Here is a 12,214-nt window from a genome sequence, read left to right as displayed (position 1 = left end):
AAGCATGTCAGAATGAAGAGAGCGAGAATACGCCTATGCCAATGGGACTGTGGCGTGAAAGAGGACGAGTATGATAGAGATAAATGTGGAATGGCAGCTCGGGGACTGAACAGGCTGCAGAGAGCGAGAGATGGAGGTAGAGAGAGAAAAAAGAGTGGCAGAGAAGAAGGGACAGGGCCGTACTGAGCAAACTCCTACACAAAAAAGAACATTCAGAAAGATGCCATGGGCGGCGGTCATTAAACATTTAAGTCATCTCAGGATGCCCCACTGTCACACACACTCTGTCACCAGGGGAAACACACACTGAAGGGCACTGCTGTGTGGGCTAAGAGAAGAGAAGACACTCTGATGTCTCCACAAGGTAAATAAGGCATAAAAAATATATTCAGAGCATGCAGTAAGTCTAGCAAGGGATTTGGAAAAAGCAGAAGGCTGGGATTTTCTCTACTGTGTCATTCTGTCTGAAGCGAAGGCAACAGGGGTTAGAGTTTTCAAGATGTTTGGAACATTTGATAAGAGCGAAAACCAATGATGAAGTAGTAATGGTAAGGAAGGGTTAACATGATGGAAACAATTACATTTTATTGTTATCCCTGTGGCTTTTTATTCAGACACAGAATCAGAATTACATTTATTAATCCCCAAGGGGAAATTGTTTTTGTTCCAGACATGCAGCCGGACAGCAGAAGAAATAGGATTGTAAGTTAAGAACCTTTCATTTTCATGTCCCTATCTCAATTTATTTTACTTTAAAGTTTTCATGATTTTTCATTTTTAATTTCACACTATAGGCTTCAATAGTTAATTTTGGACATTACATAAAGAAACTTAAAAAGAAAAGAAAAAAATATATCAAAATGGTCACAATTTTGTACTACCACAGACCCACAGCTAAACCAAACACTGGGGCGGAATACACAAATGGCAAGGCCTATTTTCACAAAGAAGTTTGTTTTTCCTGTCGACCTGTGAGGTCAACCTGGAGTTTTTGGCAGCAGCGACCGAGAGGGTTAGCCAAATGTCAAGGACTTTTTAACAGGTAGGTATGAACCCAATTAAGCAGTTACGAGAGTCGCTACAGGGAACGAGCTCAAAAATAAAAAGCATTTTAGAACCAATATATTACTTGCCCTAAATTGTAATAATTAGAGCAACATTTAATGGTGTCTATAAACTTCAATGAGTCGTTTTTTTGCAACATACGTTTTATTTGTAGTAAAACATTGTCGTGCAAATGATATCAGACCTGTTTGTGTTTAAAGGAGGACATAATATCCAAAATCAACTTTCATTAATGAGCTTTCTTGTCCTGCAACTGAGGCTTGTGTGCTCCCAAAATTCCTGTTTTCACTTATCCCTTATCCCCACCCACATCCCTGTACTTTGTGATTATTTGAAAAACTAAGCGTCAGGTTGATATGTCACTATGAAGAGGCGGGGCTTATCATTTACATATGTTCATTTCAATTTATTTTTGTAATGCCCAAAATCACATCAGCAGTTTTCTCGGAGGGCGATGTTATGTTTTTTTGCCATTTTGACTCGTAACTTATGCTATACTAAATACATTTTTCTTTTTTGACCTATTATTTGGATGATAACTTGTAACTGCTTGAGTAATAGTAATTTGAAATGTGATTTCTTACTGAATATTTTGCTATTCTGCCCACTTATGACTAAAACATTTTTTTTTCAATGTTTTGTGAAGCCTTATATCCTAATCAACATTTGACAATGTAGTTTTTATAATAACATGCATTTTTTCTTAAAAATAGAAAAATATTAAGATCATAGACCTATAGTCCGGTTTACTTGTCATATTATTGCTTCTAAAACATTATTTAATATTTTGACATGGTATATTTAACAGTGTATTCCTACTTAAAACAGACACACATACCACACATATCACTGTCTGCTTTCTTTACCTTGACTGACATGTGTATTATTATTCTAACTAACCTGTACCAGTCTTTCTGTTGCGTGAGCATGATGGGCGCACACTTACCCCTGGTTGGGCCCCCACTCGCTGCGTATACAGAGGTGCTTGTGCACTGGGTCCCTCATGTATCCGTCCAGACAGAGACATTCTCCTGCACACACAGAACCGTCATTCATTACTGTCAAGCCTTTTTAATTCAATACCAAATCCCAGCGCTCCTCTTCATTTAGCGACCTCAATAAGAGCCAGTGCAAACACGAGCACTTACAGCCTAATCAGCGCTCACTGATGTCCTGGTTTACAGTTAATGGGATGTTTGAATTATATATGGTCTCAAAAAGCACTTCTGACAACAAGGGAAATATCAGGCAGGACTATGTGACTGCAGCAGCAATGTATGTATTCGAATTCTGTAGTATGTGAAATGAAGAATAAATTGGATAGCAAATTGGAAAATAAAAATGTTGTGTTTATGTATTATTTATGTTTTTCTGTTTGTATTGTGATTTTCCATCCATCTTCTAGCGCTTTATCCGGGGCCGGGTCGTGGGGGCAGCAGTCTAAGCAGGGACTCCCAGACTTCCCTCTCCCCAGACACTTCCTCCAACTCCTCCGGGGGGATTCCGAGGCGTTTCCAGGCCAGCCGAGAGACATAGTCTCTCCAGCGTGTCCTGGGTCTTCCCCGGGGCCTCTTCCCGGTGGGACATGCCTGAAACACCTCCCGAGGGAGGCGCCCAGGAGGCATCCGGAACAGATGCCCGAGCCACCTCAGCTGGCTCCTCTCGACGTGGAGGAGCAGCGGCTCTACTCCGAGCTCCCCCTGTGTGGCCGAGCTCCTCACCTTATCTCTAAGGGAGCGCCCAGCCACACGGCGGAGGAAACTCATTTCGACCGCTTGTATCCGCGATCTTGTTCTTTCGGTCATTACCCAAAGCTCATGACCATAGGTGAGGTCAGGAACGTAGACCGACCGGTAAATTGAGAGCTTTGCCTTTCGACTCCTTCTGTCCCATGCAGCGACTGCTTCACTGCAGCCCTGGCGGAGTCCAACATGCATACATGGAACCGATAATTGTGATATTAATGCATCTATTCCTGGGTGGTAGGAGGACTTAAAGCTGCAGTATAACTTTTCACCTCTATCTTTATGGAGTTATTAATATGTTATTGCTTTGCCTATACAGTATGGCATAACACTTGTACTACTGGAGACAAAAACAGATTAAACAATGTTCATAGTATTTAGCAAATGTCCCAGCATCCCCTGTCCTTAGACCAGAGGTGGGCAATTATTTTCCACCAAGGGCCATATTTGAATCCAGGCAAGTAGCGGAGGGCCGGCCCGCGATTATTGGTGTGAAAAAAAAATATCCCAAAAATGTAATATCAAATAAAATATCACTTTTCTGTCAAATATAGGCTATTGAATCTATTATTTAATTAATTTCACGTCATATTAATTAAGGATACAAGTGCAGACGGATGCCTGAGAGCAAAAAAAAGGGGTGGGGCAAAAAAAAATATAATAATAATATTACTTGGACAAGCTTGGCGGGCCAGATTGAAAGGCCACCCCTGCCTTAGACCCTCCTTCACTACTAACTACTAACAGTAAGAATGCATATTTTTCTAGCATTAATAACTACAACTCTAATTGAATAAATAAGAACTTATGGTATGTTTTGATTTGTACAGTGACAGTACACAACAATACTTTAACCAAGGCCAAGAGTCGCAGGAAAGATGCTGGTGGCAGAAGTAGTCTGAGCAAGTTGAAATGTGACGAGAAAAAATTACCATAAATAAATGAAACAGATATGACATCTTATCTAATTACATTCAATATCTTGGTTTGAGCCCACTTATATATAGACTTGGTTTAGTCTTGTTCTGGTCCTGGTTTAGTGTGAACTAGTTTGGTTTTGAAGTTTGAAGAGTTAAGACTTAAGAGTTAGGCCGCTCCAGTGATCCACAAAGAAAACCACTTGGGAAATAATGACATGACACATGTACAATAGACTTTGTAAAATGAGTAAAAGGCAGCCAAGTATGGAGTAATTGAGATGAATGAAAATTGTTTATTTTAGTCAAGTACGATGAAGTTCAGTGCAAACCTTAAGTACTGATGCCAGCTTAAATAGTCTGATTGGATACAGTGAAAGTAGCTGTGTTTGAATGTTTTTAGTGTTGTCTGCTTGCCTTTTTTCGGTGGATAACGTCCTCTGCTTGAATAGAAAATGATTAGATCAGTCATCAAGCTAATGAAAAGACACTTACTCTGCCATTATTTAGAATAGTGAAGCTCATAGGCCTGCGCTCTTACCATCATCCACTTATTATCATAGCAGCCTAAAGCAATAGTTAGAAAGCAGAGCAGATAGGACAAACACACTCCCAGAGGAATAACCAATATAATTACACAATCTACTAAAAATGTGCCACTGACCCTTGTAATAAGGCTTTTAACAGCAAACGTAAAGACTTAGACACTTGGGGATTTGTGTCTGTGGTAAAGCGTTCTTAAAACATGCAACAACAACAACATTGCATCCATCTCGTAGGGGTGGGCAATAGTGACAAAATGGCTATATGTTGAGTATTTTGCATTAATGTTTCAGAACATATTTTAACAAAGCATGAGTAATGTGCCTGTAAATGTCTTGCTTGAGGTTCAAGTCTAGCACCAAACGTGAATGGAGCATAAAATGAATTACGAAAGTGCAGAAGTATCAAGTTTATACCCTTGTTTGGGAGATTACGTTAGCCATTTTGGTCTCTTTACGAGCTTGTTTTGATAGTATATTAAAATAATATACTCAATGCAATAATATTGAGTTCTCCAAAACAACAACAACAGCTATGATACAATAAATCTCTAAATATATCTCCCACTTCTACTATCTTGCAAATAATGTATATATGCATAACAAAACAAAACAAAAAATATTTAAAAATAATAATCAATCACAGACTGTGTACTAATCCTTAGCGGGAGGAGTTATTGTTATGACCCTTTCTTGCAATGGATTTTCCACAACAAAGACAATATTTTGAGATATCTTAATAAGAATCAAGTTGCCAAACATGAATATTATTTGTCAAGTAATTTTCACCCTTCTTATCTTTTCAGTCTGGTTCAAAAGCGAAATAATTCACCCCTGAAGATTCACAATTCTCAACTATATTTATGGATTTGCAGCACCAAGTGTTCACGGTAAACACCCAGGCTCACTTTCTTGTTGACATCCGCTCGATAAGTAAAGTCTGTTAGCTAAAAACAAGCATCAGCTCTTTGTTGTGGTGCCGTCAGCTCCCGGTAGTAATACGGCCTTGACTCGGTACAGTTTGATTGATCGGGTTGTACCTTTGGTTTGGAGGGTCACTCAGGGGTAACGTGTACTACATGCTCCGCTCATGCTCAGTGGGGGGGTCGGGGGGAAAGTGAAGGGCACAGGCTCACCGCTGCACTCACTACTGTTAACGCAAAAGGTCATCCATCAGGACCTGCCCGGCTAAAAGGAATCACTCATCCTTTGTTCATTTACAATTATTAATGAATTCAAATAAAACAAAATGTATGCCGTTCACCAAAAGACACTTTAGTGGGTATCTGGATTGATGATAAACTCTCCTTCAACAAACACAAATAAGAGCTGAAAAATAATCTTAAAGCCAGATTGTCAGTCTCCTTTAGAAATAAAATAGTTTTCCTCGTAATGGTACAGTTAATCCAGTTCTAGATGATGGTGATATTATATATATGCATTCTACAGCAACAGTGTTAAAACCTCTGAACTTGGTTTATCATTCAGCTCTGAGGTTCATCACAGGAGAAGGAAACAGAACTCACCACTGTCAGTTTTATTCTAAAGTAGAATGGCAATCATTGGATGCAAGAAGAGAACAGCACTGCCTTGTGTTTGTGTAGAAGGCTCTAGTTGGCAATTTGCATGATTATTTTATTGCACATCAGTTCAGGTATTCACCGTTTGAGGTCTCAGGACATTTTTATCTTACAATCTCATCGTATCAACACAAAGACAGGAAAAAAGCCTTTCAACAACTTTACTGTGGAGCAAAAACACAGAGACTTTTTAAATCAAATTATTTTATGCCATTTAATGATTCACTTGATTTATATAATTTTATCTCATATTGTATGTATAAATCTATAAATGTGTTTTTTATGTTTTAGTTAATTCTATTGAATGTTTTATTTGTGTTTTAGTATCTTGTATTTGTTTGTAGTTCATTTGTGTTGTGTTTTAGCGGGGTACCAATCATTCTTGTCACAATGAACGTGGAAAACACTACATTTACCCATTTACAAATTGCTTGCAATAATAGGCATCGACTATAAAGCATTTAAAAGGACTGGATTTTGAACCATGACAAAAGAACATTTCAGAATCAATTGTTATCCCCCACTAAGGCTTTCTCGCGACCTGAGGTTGAACCGTGAAAGAGAAACAACTGTCTTTTATCGTGATATATTTCAAATATATGGGCAGAATAATTCTATATCATTTTATTTTTTTTTCATAAATAGTTGCTTTTTCAATCAACTTTAGAGTAGGGCCTATAAAAGTAAACTGAAACTGCTCTTGAATGTGCAAATAAAATACAAATAAAACCTTTCCTCGGCTTCTACGCCTTCTGCATTAAGCAAAAAAACGTACTATGTACAAATTCTAAACCTGTGAATGTATGCTTCCCCATCACCTGCAGTGTGCTGTTGGAATTAGGCATGGACTCTAAGCCCATGACTTGATCCTGTAGTTTGAAAGGAAAGCACTGAAGCCTGTCCTACCGCCATGTGTGATGTTTTTCAAGCACAAAAGCAGGTTGTTTTTCATACAAACATCACTTGAATGGTATTTGAAAGCCGCCTCCGTGCATCGCACCATAGCGAGCGCCGCACTGCCTCTCCAACACGCTCCTCTCCAACACGCTCCTCTCCAACACGCTCCTCTGCCACTCTGCCACTCTGCCAGCATTCACAGGCTGTGGCTCCCAACATAATACCTATTTTGTTAAATGTGTCCTAAAAGAGCTGAAATGTTTGACATGGGCCAATTTTGCATCTGAATGATGGTCTCAAATGTGTCTGGGAGAAGGATGGAGCAGCAGTTATTTAACGAGCAATTTGGATGGAGTTTTGGAAAATGGGAAATTATCTGTAGAATTGTGACTATTTTTGTTCAACTTTTGTTTTGTTTTTAAAGTTAGAACTTTTCAGTTCAGTTCATTGTGGAGTAGAAAGTACAGATACCGGCTCTCAAATGTAGTGCAGTGATAATAACACGTATTCAATGTACCTTTACTCATGTACAGTTCTTTGTGTTATAGTCATTGGCGATATTGATGTGAGGAAAATTAAGCAACAGCACGTTTGTAATTTCATTCTTTTCATTAAAGGGCTTTGAACTATAGAACTGCTCAACAACACAATGCAATATCAGGTCAAAGCAATGACAAAGAAATTGTGTTTGTCACGCATTGGTCACATTTCAGATTTCCTATTTCCTTAAGTGCCTTTGAACTAAATTCATAGCAAATGTAAAGGAATGTACTTGTGCAAACACCTTGATTTTCACCACCTTTTCCAATGTTCAAGATAATCCTCTCCCCTTGTGTGGGCAGAACGCTAACATTTCAATTAGCGCTGGTTATGTCACTTCTTTTACAGTGAATTACTTGTCAAGCCATAATCCACGTATTGATCTATTATGCAGTCACATTAATCAAGTGTTATAATGTTGGAACGCTTCGTCTGAGGGGAAAAACGACTTGATGTTTGTACCACAAGCGCGTGCTATACAGTTGCTCTGCGCAGATAGCACGGGGGACACGAGGGTTGAATCTTCCCTTTTCAATGTCTTGGAGGAGCAGTCATGATATTGTCGTAACCCATCTTGGTTTTCATCAGTATCTCCTTGGGGCTGCAAAGAGGATTGGATTTTCAGCTATCTATAGCACCTCAGCAATCCGCCAGCGACCCACACCGCCGCTGTTGACGAACACACACACACACACACACACGCTTTCATTACCAATGCAGCTCTATGAAAAATACAATGGTTTCTGCCCGCTCTGCTCCTCCATTGATCATGTGGAGAGCCGGGCAGAGGTGTAGGGTAGCTAATTTCCGAATTATTCCAAAGATGGGACACTAGCTGCACTCTTATATTAATTTAAGGCCGCGGAATTCGTTTTCAGGGGAAGGTAAGGCTGCTGAATAATTGATGCGCAAAAGGAAGACACCGGGTCTAGTTTTTCATGGGGTGTTTCTGAAATTCTAAACTGAGCAGGAAAGTATCCAAAATGTTTCTCTTCCTGTATTGTTTCTAGTATTATTTGCAAGCGTGTAATAGACATTTACACAGTTGCAATAGTGATACACAGATATAAAGATACTAGACCATTTGGCAAAACGTTGAATAGTATTTCATCATTATTCCATTATTTATTCATAAATGTAAGAAAATAACTGTGATAAAATGTGAATATATGATTATATTTCTGTGATGTATTTTATCTGCATAATAGTGATATTTTATCTGCATCATTAGTCTAAGAGAAGAACAGGTGTGTGACGAACTGCATTTGTGAAGGGGGTCATAAAGATGGGCCAAAGGACGTTTACCCTAGGGGGGTGACAGCCCAGAGGAGTTTGGGTAATGTTTACCCAAGGCTTGATCTCTAGGAAAAATATCAGCTGTAAAACAAGTGCCTTGATGTGAAGCTGACCAATGAGAAATGCGACCCGCCTATTCCAGAATATCTAATAAAACCAACCAGCATGGGAAAAAACGGGGTGAGACGCAGGAGGGTCAGCCAGGCTCCTTACAACAGCCTGGCTGACAGAGCCCGGCGTTTTCTCCCAAGCTTGCCATACAAATGTCTGATATTTCTGTGACACTTCCTGTCCCCGACATAGAATACAAAAGTTGTGTTTTTACGGTATCGTGTTTTTTGTGTGCACCAAACAAAGCTACGTTGTGTTTTGTTTTGTTTTGTTTTATTTTTGGACTTGACGAAAATGATCTTTTTGGACTTAATGCATGACTAGATGAAAGTACAGGACGAAAAGACAGAAGTGTTTTTAAATTTAGAATCAAATACAGGCACAGGCCTGGAAGTGATAATATGGGTAAATGAGTGACTACTGAAGTTTTTGGACATAGGAGTAGAACGGGCAGTAAGTAAAGTGATAGTAAAAGTTATATCAGTAACTTATTTATTTGTATTATCATGAGGAAACCTCTATTGCGATGTAGACGTAAGAGAGGGAATAAGTTAAATAGTGATGTGCTAATGCCGTCCCAAGACATATGTGTCATTAACTAAAGGCAAACAACACCAAGTGGGGGGACATGGGACACCAAGTCATAAAGATAGTCAGAGATAAGGGGCTATTGACTGGGAAATAATTTGGGGAGAGGACTCAGGATGGAGCAGATGTTGTTATCTTTACGGATCACAGGGACACCAACGGTTACACCTCAGGGCGGGTTGACTGATGAGTAATAGTGTAGCTGACGCTATTTGGCAGTATTTTCAAACACCTTTATTTTCACGGGAGTTTTTATTTCATTATTATTTTATTTCTCGCCAAGTTGGTTCAGGCATCATTGTAGTTGTTTGTTATTTATTTGTTTATTTATTTAATTTGATATTTACCGGTGTAAGTCATCATGTGACCACGGGCGTAGCCCCGGAAGTATAAATAGAGACCGGGAGAGAGATAGAGGGAGAGAAGCCGTGAAACAGAACGGTAAAAGACAAGACTGGCTAGAGAAAGAAAAAGACAAACGTCTGCCAGAAAACCACTTAACTACCAATGGTCACATGTTGGCGAACACGGTAAATATGCTTATGTTTGTTTCTTATACTGTTTTGTAATTCGTTATTGCTGATGCATTTTCTGTTTCTGTTTTAGTTTTCACGGTGTCATGGTGTCATGGTGTCATGGTGTCAAAGTTTAAAATCTACAATTAAACCTGACTGGACACAAACATCAGTATGGAGCGTGATGTCCTTTTTTAGACTGAGAAAACCACGGTAGTTACAAATAGGAAGAAGTTAACATTAACAGGGAAAGAATTTGACATTCTAAAGTAAATACCTGAAGGATTGTGGAGATTCAATCAAGAACTGAATAGATTTAAATAAAACAATATCATCTAAATTTAGACGCTATAGAAGTTATAAAACAATCTACAAGACGCAGGACTTTGTATGAGTTTTGTCAAGAGTCTACGGTAAAGTACGATACTTTGCTACAATGGATGAGGAGACAGATACTATAGTACGCAAAGTACTATACTCTGCTACAATGAACGAGAGCCAGAGGCTACGGTGTGCAGAGTACCATACTCTGCTAAAAGAATCAACAGTTATCATCATCACAGCGATGACGGTAATATGGGTGCTAAACACCTGTATTATGCACGGGACAATCGGGACAAACGGGACAATCGGGACAATCGATCAACATACAATGGTGTGTCACAACTGTGTATACCGGTAAATGAAACATACACAGACCTAAAATAGAGGTAAGAAAATAAGTGATCAACTGGAAAGGTTATGAAATGTGAAATGTATAATGTATAATGTACAATTGACATGACAGTAGCTGAAGAAACACAATGGCATATTACACCACAGCCACTGTTGTTTACACTAACTAAGAGTTTTTTCATCTGCTACAACATAACTACATGCAATGTTAATGAGATTATGAATTGAGATGGGAAATGTACCAGTTCATATGTGTCATAGGTGTGACCGAAGCGAGCAGCGGAAGAAGGTCTCTTAAGAAACCAAGCGAGGACGTATGGTGATGTGGGGACACTTGTGGGACGTTGTGCCTATGTATCCCTTTTGTGGCCAGCCATGGTCAGAACAAAGATCAGCATCACCCAGAACCATACCGCAGGGTCAAGGTCGAGAGGTTAGTGGACAATCTGGTCCCAGTAGCACCTGATACTACGTATTTGATTCTATTGGGGTGTCCAGAGAGGTCCCTGACGAGTCAAACTGACTGACCAGAGAGCAGAGCGGGTTTAAGGGCTTTCCGCTTGTACTTCTATATTTCCCATCACACCGCACAAATTATAGACAAGATAAATTGTCTGTTTGTCAAATTACAGAAATTGACCAATCTGACTCAAAATTTAGGACAGTAATGCTGTAGAAATGTTGTGGGCCGAGAGAAAATGAGTGTTTTCAATGTTTGAGAACTGTGCTTAACCTTTTTGAGTGTAAAAGTGTCATTTTAACACCAATATGAAAGGCACGTTGAAAACTGAAAAGAGTAATGTGTTTGGCATATGAGACAGTAGACTAATGCTTTGATAAACAGGAGGGAAATGTGATAAAATGTGAATATATGATTATATTTCTGTGATGTATTTTATCTGCATAGTAGTGATATTTTATCTGCATCATTAGTCTAAGAGAAGAACGGGTGTGTGACAAACTGCATTTGTGAAGGGGGTCATAAAGATGGGCCAAAGAATGTTGCCCCAGGAGGGGGTGTGACAGCCCAGAGGAGTTTGGACAATGTTTACCCAAGGCTTGATCTCTAGGAAAAATACCAGCTGTAAAACAAGTGCCTTGATGTGAAGCTGATCAATGAGAAATGTGACCCGCCTATTCCAGAATATCTAATAAAACCAACCAGCATGGGAAAAAATGGGGTGAGACGCAGGAGGGTCAGCCAGGCTGTATACCACAGCCTGGCTGACACAGCCCAGCGTTTTCACCCAAGCTTGCAGCTGTCCTGTCTAATAAAGCCTAGGGGCCAAAAAATGCTTTAAAAAGAAAAACAGTTGATTTGATTTAGAATATAGGACTAAAAATTACATGAGATGCAGAGCAGAATTTTGCTTTTGATCTGATCAAAACATCACAAACTGGACTCGTCACTGAATGCAGCGTTTTACATGCACTTTTACATTAAGTAAGTGTTGCAAAGCGAACTCTCTCTTTCAGCGCTGCACTTCTTAAAACAAACAATAACAATGAAACATCATGACTGATCTCTGTTAAAGCTTTCACGCGCCGTGCTGTGATCTGACGCAAGGTGATAGCAACAGGATTGTGGCTTTGGGTCGGGCCAGGAAATAAACATTTCATATCAGAACGAGTTGGGCCGGCTCATAACAGGCTGACAGTGAGCGCGGGCTGGTGTGTCTGCATACAGAGAACATGTCTGTGCTGTCCCCACTGTCTGCCAACCTGTGTCTGCATTCCTGTCGG

General features: G+C 39.5%; 1 protein-coding gene across 3 annotated transcripts in view; it reads right to left on the bottom strand.

Annotated features, from left to right (window-relative positions):
• The window catches only part of astn1 (astrotactin 1), a 371,670-nt gene that overhangs the window by 255,808 nt on the left and 103,648 nt on the right, over window positions 1-12,214 (bottom strand). For all 3 annotated transcript variants that reach the window (XM_072440945.1, XM_072440947.1, XM_072440948.1), the window contains one exon: window positions 2,012-2,096. In XM_072440945.1, the coding sequence (XP_072297046.1) occupies window positions 2,012-2,096 (85 nt within the window). The remainder of the gene's footprint in view (window positions 1-2,011; window positions 2,097-12,214) is intronic.

Source organism: Eucyclogobius newberryi, unplaced genomic scaffold, assembly GCF_026437365.1.
Source record: "Eucyclogobius newberryi isolate DKJ021-1_F unplaced genomic scaffold, fEucNew1.0.hap1 SCAF_12, whole genome shotgun sequence".
Lineage (NCBI taxonomy): Eukaryota > Metazoa > Chordata > Actinopteri > Gobiiformes > Gobiidae > Eucyclogobius > Eucyclogobius newberryi.
The sequence above is the reverse complement of the archived record's forward strand: the minus strand, read 5'-3'. Positions and strand labels throughout refer to the sequence as shown.